Here is a 16,099-nt window from a genome sequence, read left to right on the forward strand (position 1 = left end):
TACATTGTGAACTTTTGATAAAACAGTTCTTCTAGTTTTCGTTAGTTTGGGATTCGGTTACAGTACGTGTAAAGTAAATCAATGCAAACATTAAAAACGTTTCTATAAAGTGGAAAATAAAAATACACTAAAACCAGTGTTCAAGAAACTGGGCGGTGATCCAGCGCCTAGCGACTAGAACGCCTAATCGGGACTTAGACGGTTTTAAGCGGTTTAGGCGTTTACAACATAAAAAATTATATATATCAAATTATGTATAAATATATGTTAGAAAAAGAAAAAAATTATAAATTGTAAACAAAATTAAGAAAAACACATTTATTTAAATTATATTAACAACATATAAACATTTATAATTACGTATACATATATAAAACTTGATAATTTAAATATATATAGTTAAAAATCAAAAATAAATATTAAAATTAAATTAATGTAATTTTAAGCGGTTTAGGCGATCATCTAGGCGTCTGTTGAGCGTCTAGCGCCTAGACGGCGCCTAGGCGAGCGCCTAGACCGCTTTCTTGAACACTGACTAAAACACAACAAGGGTTGAATTTTTGATGGGCCAGTCAAAGCCCAATTCGCCGTATTTAATTTCATCTTTTTTTCCGGAGAAAAACAAAAAAAAGGAAACTAAATTTGGGTTTGGAGAGCAAGAAACGTGACGGGCAAGGGGGAATATTCTCATCTAGAGAGTTCGATTCGCAAGTTGTAACCAACAAAAGGTGGACACGTGTAAATCTTCCCGTGGTCTTCACCACATCTGATTATTTCGTGTTCTTCTTATAAAGTACATTTCGCCGGTCAGGTATCTATTTTTTCTAGGTCGTAAAATACCGTAAAGCTTTCGCCGGATAATTAAATTCTTCAGTTAATCTTCAACAACACCTGAGATTCAAAAATGCCTCGTGGTGGCTCCGGTGAGTTTTCTCTTTTCCGATTTCTCAGATCTCTTCCTTTCACATTTCGGAATTTTAGGGTTTGCATTTGCATTTGCATTTGCGAATGCTTTTAGTCTAGGTTTTGTTCCTGGGTTTATGAAATTCATCTCCTTTGATGTTGCAATTTGGGTTATATCTTCCGGTTAGAGAATATTTTAGTCTCCTGAGCGAGATTAGGGTTGATGAACACGACATTTTTTTTAGGGTTTATGTTTTGTGGTGGCGAGTAAGAAATTGATTTTGTTTATTAAATTTTTGTGTGCAGGAAGATCTGGTGGGTATCGTCCTCCTCGCTCTACATCTGTACGAAGCCCTCCTCCTCAAACTGGTATATTTTAATAATAATCCAAGTGTGTAGGATTTGTAGATTTGCTCTGTTATGTAATTGTGGGTTTGTTTTTTTCTGGGGTATCAGTTAAAAGTGCTCCTCCTCCAGCAACAGCTAAGCCTAATGGTGGTGTTGGTATCTTTGGCAGTCTTGGCTCAACCATAGCTGATGGTAATGTGCTTTTATCTGATTTAAAAGCATTTTGTTTCATTGATTAGTGGTTTGGTTTCTTATGAGCTATTGCGTATTTGGAAACTAGGTGTGGCTTGGGGTACTGGAAACGCATTTGGACACAGGATTGCTGAATCTGTGTTCGGCCCACGAACCATTAAGGTCGAAACCGTTGCTTCTCAGGCTGCTGCCCCTGCTTCCCCTGTTGCCAATAGCATGAGTGCTTGTGACATCCAGTCTAAGGCTTTCCAAGATGTAAGCTAATAATAACACTAACACTTTCTTTATCCTCTTTTGTTGATACCAATCTTTTCTGAGCATTTGTTTCAAAAACCTAGCTTAGTGATTGTTTATATATATTAGTGTTGAATGTGAATCAGTAGCTAGATCGACATTGGTCTTGTGTTGATTGTTTATAGTTTGTTTGTTGATTTTTGATGAATACTAGTGTATGTGTATACGAGGTAATCTGGTTGACATTGGCTATCATCTTATTGTTTGTGTGTAGTGCGTCAACAACTTTGGAAGCGACATCAGTAAGTGCCAGTACTACATGGACATGCTGAGTGAATGCAAGAAGAATTCTGGTTCCATGATTTCTGCATAAGTGTGTTTCCGCATCAACTAGTCGAGAAGTCTGCGCTAAGATCAGTTCTGGTGTCTTTAATATTTAGTAGTTGAAGTCTCTGATGGTTTTCCTTTTCTTGTTGAAAGATTTGGGATCTGTTATGTGTTTTTTTTTAACTGGTTGTATGGGATCGTTTATGTTAATGATGAAAAATGCAATGGAAAACTATATTCTAATTGCTGAAACCTACTTATTGGAGTTTGTTTGTGTCATTCATTCTCCAGCTTTGTTTCAAGACTGTGTTTCTTATCTTTAGATGTACAGTATACAGTACTTGTCAAATCTAATGCCTGTTCTGTTTGCGTTAATTTCAACTGGATAGCCGGGTTGAGAGGAAAACGACGGTAACTAACAATGGTTTTGGTGGTGATGAGATCGGCAACATTTCAAAATTCTCAGCAACTTTAAACTCTTTAGTATATATATAGAGTTAAATTCTCTCATTTCAAAAGCTCAATTATTTTAGCAGTTGATTTTCTAAACCATTGGGCAAATAACATCTAAGATAAATTAGTTGAATTGTTTGTATGCAGTTGACGTACCCTGCAAGCTGCTTGTTGAACAATACTTTCTTAATTACAATGCCCTATGTTTTCTCGGCTTGGGGCACAAGTGTTGTGTTGGGGAAGATCAAATATCTCACGTGTCACAGTGTACATTTTTAAATATACTTATATATCTGCTTAGCTAGATTTGTTTGACTCTAGAAAAAGATTTGGTTATCGCCGGATAATTCTTCACCCAAAAATTTCATAATGCCTAGACGCAGACATGAAGATGGTGAGACTTTTTTTTTCTTTCATATTTCAGATGTTGAATTTGGTTTTGAAGACGTTTGGGTCTGTCCTGTACATATGTTAGATTTTTTTGTTTATACTTCACCAAATCTAGGGTTTCCGATGATTCTTCACCCCTATGCTTCTTGTGTTAAATCTTCGAGAGTTGATAGTTTGTCGATCGATTGAGCAATTATTTTGGTTTAAAAGTTTGTTGATCTCGGTTTGTGCAGCAAGATCATCATCCTCATCCTCATCCTCATCCCGTAGCTCGCCCTCGCCGCGTCGGACTGGTAAATAAACTTATTTGGAAATTATAAGCTCTCTTCATACCTTTAGAATCAAAATTTAACAATAGTCTATGCTCTTTATATGTTTCTTGTTTATTATATTATGTAATGATGTTCCTTTTTTTCCAACTCGGTTGTGTAGAAAGAAGATCTTCCTCTAGTAGTAGCCCTCGTCCAGCAGCTTCACGCAGCCGATCTCGTGACACTTCTGGTAAATTTCATTTTTTCTACGATATTATTTCTCATGGATCAACGGTTATTGTTGTTTTAATGAAATCGAATGATGTCTCTTGGTTGTTCAGGCAGCAGCAGATCTTCTCCTCGCCCTTCACCTCGACCTCGACCTCGACCTGCACCTTCATCAGCATCTTCTACTGCTCGCTCTTCACCTCAACCTCGACCTGCACCTGTAGCAGCCTCTGCTCCTCGCTCTTCACCTAAACCTCGACCTGCACCTGCATCTACATCTGTATCATCCTCTGCTCCTCCACCTGCACCTGCACGCAGTTCATCTTCTCATACTGGTATATACTTCAGTAGCACATCTGAAAAAAATTGTGTTTTAAAAGACAATGTCAGTTTTCAAAGACTACTGTTCAAATAGCTCAAACTAATTTTTCTTTTATTTTTAAGACACTTCTTATTATGTCATTTTCTGTTTTCTTCGTCTTCCATCTCACCATGGTAGTATTTTTACATTAGATCGCTTACACTTATCCATGTGATCATTTACAATTTGTTTTCTTGGTTGTGCAGAAAGATCTACTACGCCCACGTATAGTTCTAGTAGAGATGGTGATTCACACAGAGCAAAAAGCGATAAAGATGAATATTCTCTGTTTCATAGCATACTTCGAAGTATGCGTAGGGTTAGTAGCGATCGGGCTAGTCGCAATGATCGGGCGAGTAGCAGTGATCGGGATAGAGCTACTAGCCATGGTGAAACTCAGTTTAGGAACACGGTTCAAAGTAGGCGCTTTAACTATTCCATTTGCCTTTCTTGGATGATTTTAAACATTTCTATTTATATAATGATTTGGTTTGATCCGCAGCTCTATTGTGTCCAGCACCCCGAGTGGTCTCTAACCCTTTGCCAGCTGCCATTAGTCCATGTGATACTCAGAGCAAAGCTTTCCAAAATGTAAGTTAGCTTCCCTATCTTTTAATCTCTGTTCACACATATATAATGATATGTTTCCAGACTTCTGCCTATTCAAAATGAACCTAGCTAGTAGATAGGCTTACTTCAGGATTCTGTTTTTCGTTCTTTTATTGTTGAATCATAATATATTCAAAGCTTTTCTTGTTTGTGTGTAGTGCCTCCACGAGTATGAAGCAGACATCAGTAAGTGTCAGTTCTACATGAGCACATTGTCTCAATGCAAGAAGAATTCTGATTTCAAGTTGTACGATGTGGCTGGCGATGATCCGGCTAGTAGCGTCAAAGAATCTCGGTTTCTAATCTTTGCTAGAGGTATTCACTTTAATTTAACTCTATTTACAATAAGTTTTAAACCCTTTTTAGTTATAGATAATGATTTGGTTAAAATCCGCAGCTGTGTTGTGCCCACGAGGAACCGAGTTGGTCTCCCAGGCTGCCTCTATAGCCCCTGTTGCAGCTCCCGTAGCAGTTCCCATTAATTCATGTGACACTCAAGACAAAACTTTCCAAAATGTAAGTCTAGAGTACAAATATTCCAACCTTTTTGCTATATTCACAATTAGTCTAGACTTACGTTGAGTACTCAAGACTCTGTTTTTTGTTACTCTAGACTAATGTTACGAAGCTTTTTTTTTTTTGTGTGTAGTGCCTCCACGAATTTGGAACAGACATCAGTAAGTGCCAGCTTTACATGAACATGTTGTCTCGGTGCAAGAAGAATTCTGATTCCTAGTTGAAGGCTTAATTTATTTTTTCTTTCCCGTTAGTCATTGTTACTTATTTTTAATCAAATAGTTCTTGAAGTTTGTCATCAAAGTGACTCTGGGTTTTTATCATAATCAGAAGATGGATTCTGCCGTGGTTTTTTAGTAGGGAGTTTCCAAGAACATTAGGGGTATTGAAAGAATATAACAAATAAACGGGCGAATAAGTATGTGTACTGTACATACATAAACTTGTTTACATATATACTCGATCATCATTACTAATTTCCTAATGAATTAGATAGAGATCTCTAAATCCTAAACAAAACAATCTATAAATAATTTTTCTTATTAGGTCAATATATAAACATGTATACTCGATCATCTTTATCAATTAGATAGAAATCTCCAAATCCTAAACAAAACATTCTATAAATAATTTTTCTTATTAGGTCAATATAAACATGTATACTCGATCATCATTATCAATTAGATAGAGATCTAAACAAAACAATCTATAAATAATTTCTCTTATTGGGTCCAATATAAACAGGTATATTCATATCATCATTATCAATTATATAATAAGATCTCCAAATTCTAAACAAAGCAATTAATGAAGAAATGATTTCCCACTATATGTCCTTATCACAAATCAGAGATTGCGGTCTAATTTGTGGCTCAATATGGAAATGATAGTACTAATACACAATGACTAATTCACTATATAAACAGACCATGTTAACACAACCAGCATTCACAACTTACAAAACTACACTTTCATTATTTAGAGAAGAAAAAAAGAAAAAGGAAATTAAAGAAAGTTGTATCATCTAGCTAGATAGAAAAGAAATGGAGGGCAAAAGAATGACAATGTTGATTGTTATAACATTAGTCATGATCATAGGGAACCTTATGACTAAAACAGAGGCTATCCCATTTAATCGACGATGTTATCCAGTTTGTCTTAGAGAATGTAAATATGAGGAAAGGTTTCTAGAGTTTTTAAAGTGTCCATTTAAGTGTATGAAAACCTGTCTTCAACCACCATCTCTTTCTTCCAAAATAATTCATGATTCTGAATATTTCTGCAAACTCGGTTGTGCATCGCATTGTGTTCCTCGTTCTTCCCTCCAAAATCCAAGTAAGCATTAATTCTGTTATACTTTGTTTTATCCTCTTTAAATCATAACGGTGTTTAGGAATGGTTGTTACATAAGCATAAATATACTACAATTTTATGTTTTTTCCCCTTCATTTTTCTTATTCTTCAAATGGATAACCATATATATGAGATTTTGATATTATGTATTTTAATTGACATTATGGTTAATGGTTTTTGGTTGGTGTTTATGTGTTATGGACAGATGTGAAAAGAGTATCAGCTTGTGTGGAATCATGCTCAAACAAGTGTACCAAGAAATGTGAGAAGTGATATTATTCTACGATCATTCATGTTTTTTTTTTAAATATAAACCATTTGTTTTGTATTAATTTAATATTTAAATCTAAAGAATATTTTTTTTCAGTTCTACATATTTGTGTTACAAAGAAAATTAATTGATATTGAAGGAAAATAAAAAGCTAAATTAGAGAAGAAAAAAAATCAATTGATAGTTTGATACCATATAACACATAAAATAAATACATTAGCTTAATTTTATTTTGTAGCATTTTCTAGTATTACTAAAACCCCCGACCAAAATCGCAGCAATCGATGATTTTCCGGCAATTCTCCGGGAGAATTCTCCCGGCGGTTTATGACTCTTGTAAAAAACTTCGATTCGAAGCTAACCGTAGTTTCCGATCTGATGCGGCGCTCGAAGCCATAGCTAATGCGTTGGAAGAGAAAGTACCAAACTTAGTGCTATACAATTACCCTTCCTTCTCCGGCGCCTTTTCTGCTCTCTTCGCTCATCTCTACCACTCTCGCCTCCGTATTCCCTGTCTCATCTTACCCTTTTCTTCCGTCGTACCCTTTAGGTCAATATTTTCTCACCAGTTGACCCAATTTCAATAGGATTTGAGTTCTATCGTTTTTGATGTAACTGTGAATTTGGAAATTAAACTTTATAGGGTTGAAGATCTGTGTTTGGAGGGTTTCGAGAGGTGTTATCTGCTCGATTTTGTTGTTCCGAAAGACTTTGCTTGCGGGAAAACAGCTTGCGAGTATGGTTCAGTTTATAAATGTTATGGTTTCATTAAAAGTTAAGTCCTTTGAGGGTTTAATTTTGGTTCTTTGGGGTTTAGGATCATATGCTTTGATCATCGGAACTCGGCATTGACAAGGATTGGCTCGATAAAGGAAGAGCACAAGAAGAGGCTTGAGATTAATGTTGATACTGAAACGAGTAGCTCAAAGGCTGTGTATGAGTATTTCTCCAGTAAACTCACAGATCAAAGATCTCCTGAGGTTAGTCAGGACAATGATTAATGAGTAAATGACACTGCTTTGATTAGTCTTTTTACTGTAAAGTCATATGTTTGTATCTATTGGCTAGGTAGAAGCTCTCAGTTTGCTAAGTGTAGACGACAAAGCTCGGATTGAATTAGTTCTTGATTATATTGAAGATATTGATCTTCGACGTTGGAGGTTACCAGATATTAGAGCATTCAGCTTCGGTCTTAAGGATTGGCGCTCAAGGCTCAATTGTATCACCAATCCTTACATGTACGAACAGGTCTGAATATCTGATGATTTTTGGCATACTTTGCCTTTACATATTGTTTCCCCTTGTCAAAATCAGTTTTCTTGAATCTGAGCATGTCTTTATACCATTCATTAGTGAATTATGTCTCTATATTATTACAGTTGCTAAGAATAAGTTCGGCGGATCTCATTGCTTATGGGAGTTCATATTTTTCATCTCGGCTTACTGATGCAAAGAAAGTGCTAAAGTTGAGTAGAGCTTGCAAGATCAGTTTGGGAAGAGGGTTATATGGAGAGTGTTTGGTAATTAGTTTTTATTCTTTCGTTCCATCAAAAATCCTCTTTCGTTTCGTAAAATCACTGATTGAGACAGACTATGTTTTGTTTTTACGCATAGGGAATTCGCGCAGACGGTAACAATCATCTAAGCGATGAACTTGGCAAGTTACTTAGTCTACAAAGTTCTGCAGCTGGTCTGAGGTAAATTTAATTTCCTTATGACACTTTTTGCTTGTAATGAAGAATTGTGGGTATAGTAGGGGTTGGTAACATCTCTTTGATATCAGGCCAATAGGAGCTGTTACATTTATGCAAAGGAACAATCTGAAAATGTGCTTGAGAAGTACTGATGATATAACTGATACATCTGAAGTTGCCAAGGTTTGTTTGTTTTATGACTGCAACATCTTGTTTTCTAATGGTTTTAGTGATCAATTAGACTTATATATGTTTTTATAATTTCGAAAAGGCTTATGGAGGAGGTGGAACATCTAGATCAAGCTCGTTTATCATAAGAATGGATGAATATAATCAATGGATTTCGAAGAATCCACCATGAAAGCACTCCTCTGCGGCCAATCTAAAGCTCTCTCTGAAATTACAGTCCAAAGTTGAAGACTACATAACAAGTTTGGTGATCAGAAAGAAGAGGGTAGCCTAAACCGGATTGTAATTTTGGGTCAGTTTTTTTTGTTAATATGATTTTGGTTTAGTTTGGTCTAGGCACCGCTATGGTTAAGGCGGTTAGATCGAACGGCCTAAAATTCAAGATGTGTAATACTTTCGATCGTGTACTAATTTTACAAAACAAATTGTTATTCGGTCCTCCTACTTCCTAAATTTTTAATACTGTACTCTCTACTCCTTATTCCACGTGGCAACAGAATCTCCTTGTGCTTGGTCTTCACGTATTTTGAGCTCAAAAACGACATCGTCTATATTTTTCTTTTAAGTTTATTTAATAGAGCAAAAATTAGACTTGGGGGCGTCGACGTCGAGAAGTATCAGCATCTAGAAGCTTCCATCTTCCTCTAGAAAAACAACTTTCTTTACCTTGAAAAACCCTAAACCCTAAACACCCAATTTCATCCGCATCATTTTGCGTCTTCCTTAGCTGATCTAAGCACCTCTTGAATTTCAAAAAACTATGGCTACCGCAGCTCTCCTCCGCTCATTCCGACGCCGTGAAGTCGCTTCCGTTCCTTTCTCAGCTTACAGAGTCGTAAGTCTCTCTAGCTTTTTTTCTCTCTCTTTCTTTACACGATCTGTACACGTAATCGGAGTTTCCATGTGAGCTAACTACATGATCCAATTTTGACTCGTTCTTACTGGAAAATGGTGTTTGTGGGTTCTCCTCGGCCTGATCTGGTCTAATTTTGTTGCAGCTGACGAGCAGTGGGAAAACGTCGGTGAACAGTTCGTATCTGGGTCAGAATTTGAGAAGCTTAGCCAGAGCATTTAGGTAATTGATTTCTCCATCTATTTTGATAGCGCCGTCAAGATCTTGCTATGTTTCTGTTTTAAATGTTTTTTCTTCTATTTGGTTCAGCTCAAAGCCTTCTGGGAGTGATGTCATCGGTATTGATTTGGGTACTACTAATTCCTGTGTTGCAGTCATGGAGGGGAAGGTGAGTTGATGATTTCTATGGTTTAGGTTTTATTTAGGAATGTTTGAGCTTACTTTTGTGTGTGTTTTAATCTGATTTGTAGAATCCCAAAGTAATTGAAAATGCTGAAGGTGCTCGAACCACACCATCAGTTGTAGCGTTCACCCCGAAAGGGGAGCTTCTTGTGGGTATACCAGCCAAACGACAAGCTGTCACTAACGCATTGAACACAATATCTGGAACAAAACGTTTGGTTGGGAGACCATTCGATGATCCACAAACACAGAAAGAAATGAAGATGGTGCCTTACAAGATTGTGCGTGCACCTAATGGCGATGCGTGGGTTGAAGCCAATGGTCAGCAGTATTCTCCTAGTCAGATTGGAGCGTTTGTGTTGACTAAGATGAAAGAGACAGCTGAAGCTTACCTTGGAAGGTCAGTCAGAAAGGCTGTTATCACTGTTCCAGCTTACTTTAATGATGCTCAGAGGCAAGCAACAAAAGATGCTGGGAGAATTGCTGGTCTTGATGTCGAGAGAATCATAAATGAACCCACGGCTGCTGCTTTGTCCTATGGAATGACTAACAAGGAGGGTTTGATTGCTGTCTTTGATCTTGGTGGTGGGACTTTTGATGTATCTGTTTTGGAGATTTCCAATGGGGTTTTCGAGGTATATTTATCTCCCAATTGGTTTTATGTATCTGTTGTCTTCTCTGTTTTTTGTAGGGATCTTTCTTAATTGTTAAATTGCTTCTTTGCAGGTGAAAGCCACCAATGGTGATACCTTCTTGGGAGGAGAGGATTTCGATAACACTCTGCTAGACTTCTTGGTGAATGAATTCAAGAACACTGAGGGAATAGATCTTTCCAAAGACAGACTTGCTCTGCAGAGGCTTCGAGAAGCAGCTGAGAAAGCAAAGATTGAACTGTCATCGACTTCCCAAACTGAAATTAATCTCCCATTTATCACAGCTGATGCATCTGGAGCAAAGCATTTCAACATCACCCTAACAAGGTCAAAGTTTGAGAGTCTGGTGAATCACTTGATTGAGAAGACCCGCGATCCTTGCAATAACTGTCTCAAGGATGCCGGCATAAGTGCCAAGGAAGTTGACGAGGTTCTTCTAGTTGGAGGAATGACTCGTGTCCCCAAGGTACAATCTATTGTTGCGGAGATCTTTGGGAAGACTCCAAGCAAAGGTGTTAATCCTGATGAGGCTGTTGCTATGGGAGCTGCTATTCAAGGTGGTATCCTTCGTGGTGATGTCAAAGAATTGTTGCTTCTGGATGTCACACCTCTATCACTCGGTATTGAAACACTTGGTGGGATCTTTACAAGACTGATCAGCCGAAACACAACCATCCCCACAAAGAAGAGTCAGGTATGCCCGTAAAATTTTGATATTTTTGATGGAAAATTACTAACTAGGGGATCCCTGACGATTACATTGGAGTAAGACAAAACTAGGGTGATTTGAGGAAGCTATGTGAGTTTGATATGTAGTGTCTTAGCAAGGCATGCTCGGGTTACTCCTCTCGGCATTGATTCCTACTGTTTTTAATTTGATTCCTAATTGATAAGCTATCCAAAGCAACCATTATTTTGGTCAAGTTTTTTTGCCAAAATGTTGATTCTCTCATTTTATTCCTTTGAAGGTGTTCTCAACTGCAGCCGATAATCAGACTCAAGTTGGGATCAAGGTGCTTCAAGGTGAGCGTGAAATGGCAGCAGACAACAAGCTCATGGGAGAATTTGATCTAGTAGGAATTCCACCAGGTCCAAGAGGGACTCCTCAGATCGAAGTGACATTTGACATTGATGCCAATGGCATTGTCACTGTTTCCGCCAAGGACAAGACGACTGGTAAAGAACAACAGATCACAATCCGGTCCTCTGGTGGGCTCTCAGAGGATGATATCCAGAAGATGGTGAGAGAAGCAGAGTTGCATGCTCAGAAAGACCAAGAAAGAAAAGAGTTGATCGACACCAAGAACACAGCGGACACGTCAATATACAGCATAGAGAAGAGTCTTGGTGAATACAGAGAGAAGATCCCAAGTGAAGTTGCCAAGGAGATTGAAGACGCAGTGGCGGATCTGAGGAGCGCTTCGTCTGGGGATGATGTCAATGAGATCAAGGCCAAGTTGGAGGCAGCAAACAAAACTCTTTCTAAGATTGGAGAGCACATGACTGGTGGTTCAGGTGGCGGCGCTGCACCAGGAGGAGGATCTTCTGAGGGAGGCAGCAGTGATCAAGCTCAAGAGGCAGAGTACGAGGAAGTGAAAAAGTGAAGAGAGTAACTAAAATTTCGTAAATTCTTGCCACTTGGGGTTTTTTTTTAAGAGATTAGGATTAGATGATGGTGTGGGTTCTCTATGTCCAAGGAACTTTTGCCTTTAGAAGAGCGAGCGATGGATCTGTTTCTGAAATAAGCTTTTGTCAGGGAACCAAACTTAATGTTTTTCTGCTAAAAAAAAACCTTTGTTATGTTAATGTGTTTTCTAGATTTTGTTAACTTCCATCATACCAAAAATATTGGCAAGTAAAGTGGTGGAGAAACTACAAATCCAAACCGGATTATATATGTTATGATCTCTATTTAAATTACCAAAAGTAAAGGGTGGATCATTGAGAAACATGACCTTCACAATTTATCAAAAACTAAATAATAATGGGAATGTATGATCAACAGTTTTTACCCAAACAGTTTAAACCGAAGACCCGCTAAACGAATCAGAGGTTTGAATGATCATTGTAAAACGTGCGGATAACTTTGGGAGTATTTGTAATTTACGAAATTACCCTCTAATTTAGTTTGATTGAGATTTTACAATGCAATTTGGGGTTGATTTAATCGAGAGATCATTTGTTTGGTTTGGTTGTCTCGAATTTTTCTCGCAGGAAAAGCACTGATCCGAATCTGTAAAACATGGCAGCCACGGCTCTTTTCCGATCGATTCGCCGACGCGACGTCGTCTCTGCGCCTCTCTCTGCTTACAAATCTGTATGTTATTATTTATTCACTCGTTGATTGCTTTCTCTTTGGTGAAATTATTTTGTAGATCGGAAAAAAAAAAATTGGGATTCGTTTAGTTTCGTCTTTGCTTCTTCATGATTTACCCTAATGTGAGCTCTGCTTAGTTTCTTCTTCATATATATCCATCTGTAGATTTATGTGTTTTAATCCTTTCATATACACAAAAAAAAATTGAGAAAATATGAGATTGTGTTGGGAAGTAGATACGAATCTGTTTACCCGGAATGATCTTCTTAAGACTGTTAGCAATTTCCCTTTTGATTGATTGATTGAGAAAACTTTTAGTTGGGATGATGAAGAAGAAGAAGAAGAGTGTTAGTTCCATGTTTCTGAAACATTCTTGTTTTGCAGCTTGCTGGCAATGCTCAACCTTCATTTGGTAGTTCATACACTGGTCATAACTATGCAAGTTTGTGTAGAGCTTTCGGGTTTGTTTCTTTGTGATGATAATAATAATACCTTATTAGAATCAACTCTGTAGACTTGTCTTTTTCTTTTTTTAACTATGACATGTTTTCTTCTTTTATAGGTCGAAACCTGTTGTGAATGACATCCTTGGTACTGGTTTGGGCACTAACACCACAAGCAATGCCATTAGAGAGGAGAGAGAGGTGCAAAATATTGTCTTTGTCCACATTTTTTGTTAGATTTCTGCTTTTGTAATGTTTAAGAGCAGCTTAACTTATACTTTTTGCCTGGTGATTCACAGCAGTTAAAAGCTACTGAAACTGCAATCGTTGGAGCTCAATTGACTCGATCTTTCCGAACTCTTGATGTGGGATCATCGAAACGTTTGTTCTCTACAATCTCAGCGGATATAAAGGCAACACACGAGGAACCGAAACCCCAAAGCTTTCGCCCTTTATCTCCTCACCTTCCCGTTTACCAGCCTCAGATGAACTCCATGTTATCCATCTTCAACAGAATCTCAGGGGTTTACTTGACTGGAGTCACTTTCGCCGGCTACCTTCTCTACCTGAAAATGGGTATGATTTGCCTCACCTACCCAAGTTTCTACCAAGTCCTTTACCATACACAACAGCAACTTCCAATCATCACCTCGGTTACTGCGTTAGCTGCGATTTACCATACTGTCAAGAGTACTCACTCACTCTTGACCCATTAAATAAAGCTCTTTCAGTGAAGCCAGCCAAAGTCTCCAGTAAAAGTTTCCTTTTGAGATGAACAAGATTTAATAAAGAGACGAGAAACATTTGTCAAACTCTTGTCTTGAGAAGGGCAAAGATTTAACACCTGTTTATGGATTTTAGGCTTTTTAAGGCTTTGTTTGTTTGCTTTTCTTTGTTCTCGGATCTTTTTGAAGGGGGTTTAAAATCATGTAATAAATGTTTCCCAGGGTTCTGTTTCTACGTTATACTCTTTTGCTGCAAGTTTTCATAAAATTTGTCAACTTCATATATATGTTCTTCGATTGGCTTGTTGTTATTCCAATCTATGAATTGGATTTGGTGACCATGAGACGGCATAGTTGCTGCTAAAACTATTTGCATTTTGGTTCTACATATCAATACATAAACCATTGAGTAAATGTCTCATTTTGGCTTTTAACAATATGCAGTAGTGCAGTACTCACGCTCTTAATCGCAAAAGAGATTTAGTTACAATATTTTGTTTTATTTGCAGTGATGATTTTAAAATTTTTAATGCAAAAACCAAACAATATCAAGAATCTTTTTCTCTAGTTTGTTAGTTATTTTATTGATACAGTACCGAGTTTTTATATTTCAAATCCTTACCGAAAAAGGAAGACCTTTCCACATCCGATAAGAAAAAGACTTTAGGATCAGAGCTCGCATCTCTATAGCTCCTGCGATTCCTCTTACAACCCTGAATACACAAGCTCCTATTCTTTAAATAAAAACCCACGCAAACACTTCTGCAACATACAATATCTTCTTTTCTTTTTTTTCAACCCTCGAACCCTCTGGTTCTTCTTTAGCAGATCGCATTCTTTGTTTTCTTGCAATCCAAGCTATGTCGAATGACAATGGCAAAAACCCTATGCCTAACGATAGGGGCAACGATCTTGTTTTCACCGCTTTCGAGAATCTTAATCTCTATGGCAACTATAACTGTTACAACCCAGGAGAAGCCAGCAACAACAACCACCCCAACGTCAACGTTTATAACGTTGGTCATATCTCCGTCGATCGCTTCAACGTTAACGCTCCTCCGTTCATTCCGACGAGGATGATCCAACCAGGTGCTTCTTCCTCCGGATCATCAAACTCCGCCAAACCCTTCTTTTCTTCTCAGAGTTTCGTGAGCCCCGGCGTAGAAGTCAAAGATCGTAACTCTCTATCAGAACTCTTGGACATGATGACGTGTGCAGAACGTTTCACTGAGTTCCAAAAGTTCCTCCAACGTCTCGATACCTATCCAACGGCTGAGAGGGAGAGCCACTTGTCAGCTATTGGATCATTGTTAACCAAGAACAACTGCACTTTTCTTGATTTGGCGGCGAGCCAATACGGCTCACTTGCTTTGCGAGCCCTCTTTAGACGCAGCCCTGTCTTAGACCATCTCATATTCCGCGCCGTCTGCATGAACTTCTTCTCGCTCATGACTGATAGGTGCGGTCGTGGCTTGATCATCCCCGCGATACGAGCCGTCGATAAAACCAGGAAGGAGTATCTCTACAGGCTCACGTACGAATATACTCTGGACCTCGCTAGGCTAGAAACCGGATGCCTTGCCCTAAACGATGTGTTTCAAGAGATCAGAGGCAAATACAGAGACCTAATCTTCGAGTGCGTCGTCAAGAACGCGGATTGGTTAGCTTTTGACCCTTATGGAACACACGTTGTTCAGAACTTTCTGACACTTCAGAACCCTGGTGCAACAGCTGCAATAGCCGAGAGACTTCGTGGAAGTTTCTTTAGGTTGGCGAAGGAGAGACTAGGAAGCTATGTGGTGGAGAAGTGTCTCAAGTCTGCTTTTGCGAGAGAGAAAGTGTTGGAGGAGTTTAGAGGGAATGATGGAGAATGGGTGAAAATGGCGAATGATAAGTTTGGCAACTTTGTGGCACAGTGTGCGTTGAAGGTGATGAAGGAGAAAAAAATGACTTCATTGTTGAAGAGTTTTTGGAGAAGCTGAGGCCTTACTTTTGCAAGATGAAGACTGGACATGGGAAGAACACACTGAGAGTGATTCAAGAAGAAATTGAGGGATGGAGTGATTAGTTTCTCTTGATACATATGAATCGAGTGTTTTAGGTACTTTTTTGTTTAGGTTAGTTTTCTGATGGTTCTTCATTGTCTAGTCGATCGTAGTGGTGTTAAGGTTTTCGTTTTTTTTTTTATTGGGGTTTTTGGTTTTGGGTTCTAATAGACACCTACTATTTTATGCCAACACTTCAAAATAGTTGTCTTGCAGCTTGTTCATTATTTTTTCTATAATCATAACAAAATTTTGGACAACTCTGATTGACATCCATTAATGATGTAAAGAGACAAGAAATAAAATTGATAAGACAAATTTGGGAGCAAGGGGAAGAAGGAA

General features: G+C 38.1%; 6 protein-coding genes and 1 pseudogene across 8 annotated transcripts; all 7 read left to right on the top strand.

Annotated features, from left to right (window-relative positions):
• LOC104769143 (uncharacterized protein C6C3.02c) lies at positions 806 to 2,326 on the top strand. Its single transcript, XM_010493283.2, has 5 exons — positions 806 to 923; positions 1,210 to 1,272; positions 1,360 to 1,443; positions 1,532 to 1,698; positions 1,952 to 2,326. Exons 1-5 carry the CDS (start codon positions 905 to 907, stop codon positions 2,048 to 2,050), a joined length of 432 nt encoding a protein of 143 aa, XP_010491585.1. The 5' UTR covers positions 806 to 904; the 3' UTR covers positions 2,051 to 2,326.
• On the top strand, positions 2,408 to 5,171 carry LOC104769144 (putative protein TPRXL). The gene is made up of 10 exons (XM_019241694.1): positions 2,408 to 2,500; positions 2,605 to 2,851; positions 3,081 to 3,140; positions 3,280 to 3,348; positions 3,440 to 3,661; positions 3,894 to 4,106; positions 4,190 to 4,278; positions 4,455 to 4,611; positions 4,694 to 4,812; positions 4,946 to 5,171. Exons 2-10 carry the CDS (start codon positions 2,827 to 2,829, stop codon positions 5,030 to 5,032), a joined length of 1,041 nt encoding a protein of 346 aa, XP_019097239.1. The 5' UTR covers positions 2,408 to 2,500; positions 2,605 to 2,826; the 3' UTR covers positions 5,033 to 5,171.
• Positions 5,634 to 6,464, top strand: LOC104769145 (thionin-like protein 2). Its single transcript, XM_010493290.2, has 2 exons — positions 5,634 to 6,147; positions 6,371 to 6,464. Exons 1-2 carry the CDS (start codon positions 5,856 to 5,858, stop codon positions 6,436 to 6,438), a joined length of 360 nt encoding a protein of 119 aa, XP_010491592.1. The 5' UTR covers positions 5,634 to 5,855; the 3' UTR covers positions 6,439 to 6,464.
• Positions 6,673 to 8,793, top strand: LOC104769146. The gene is made up of 8 exons (XM_010493292.2): positions 6,673 to 6,986; positions 7,080 to 7,172; positions 7,254 to 7,416; positions 7,505 to 7,684; positions 7,816 to 7,956; positions 8,051 to 8,133; positions 8,220 to 8,313; positions 8,402 to 8,793. Exons 1-8 carry the CDS (start codon positions 6,721 to 6,723, stop codon positions 8,489 to 8,491), a joined length of 1,110 nt encoding a protein of 369 aa, XP_010491594.1. The 5' UTR covers positions 6,673 to 6,720; the 3' UTR covers positions 8,492 to 8,793.
• LOC104769149 (heat shock 70 kDa protein 10, mitochondrial-like) lies at positions 8,906 to 12,033 on the top strand. Its single transcript, XM_010493296.1, has 6 exons — positions 8,906 to 9,154; positions 9,318 to 9,394; positions 9,482 to 9,560; positions 9,643 to 10,209; positions 10,301 to 10,921; positions 11,196 to 12,033. The coding sequence occupies exons 1-6, from the start codon at positions 9,080 to 9,082 to the stop codon at positions 11,829 to 11,831; spliced, it is 2,055 nt and encodes a 684-aa protein (XP_010491598.1). The 5' UTR covers positions 8,906 to 9,079; the 3' UTR covers positions 11,832 to 12,033.
• On the top strand, positions 12,379 to 13,995 carry LOC104769147 (succinate dehydrogenase subunit 3-1, mitochondrial). 3 transcript variants are annotated; one of them, XM_010493293.2, is made up of 4 exons: positions 12,379 to 12,544; positions 12,929 to 13,005; positions 13,107 to 13,188; positions 13,287 to 13,995. In XM_010493293.2, the coding sequence occupies exons 1-4, from the start codon at positions 12,470 to 12,472 to the stop codon at positions 13,701 to 13,703; spliced, it is 651 nt and encodes a 216-aa protein (XP_010491595.1). In that variant the 5' UTR covers positions 12,379 to 12,469; the 3' UTR covers positions 13,704 to 13,995. The 3 variants fall into 3 exon arrangements, with proteins under 3 accessions (XP_010491595.1, XP_010491596.1, XP_010491597.1); XM_010493294.2 differs by having other exon boundaries at positions 13,290 to 13,995; XM_010493295.2 differs by lacking the exon at positions 12,379 to 12,544 and having other exon boundaries at positions 12,939 to 13,009.
• LOC104769150 lies at positions 14,290 to 15,981 on the top strand (annotated as a pseudogene).

This window comes from Camelina sativa, chromosome 20 (assembly GCF_000633955.1).
Source record: "Camelina sativa cultivar DH55 chromosome 20, Cs, whole genome shotgun sequence".
Classification (NCBI taxonomy): domain Eukaryota; kingdom Viridiplantae; phylum Streptophyta; class Magnoliopsida; order Brassicales; family Brassicaceae; genus Camelina; species Camelina sativa.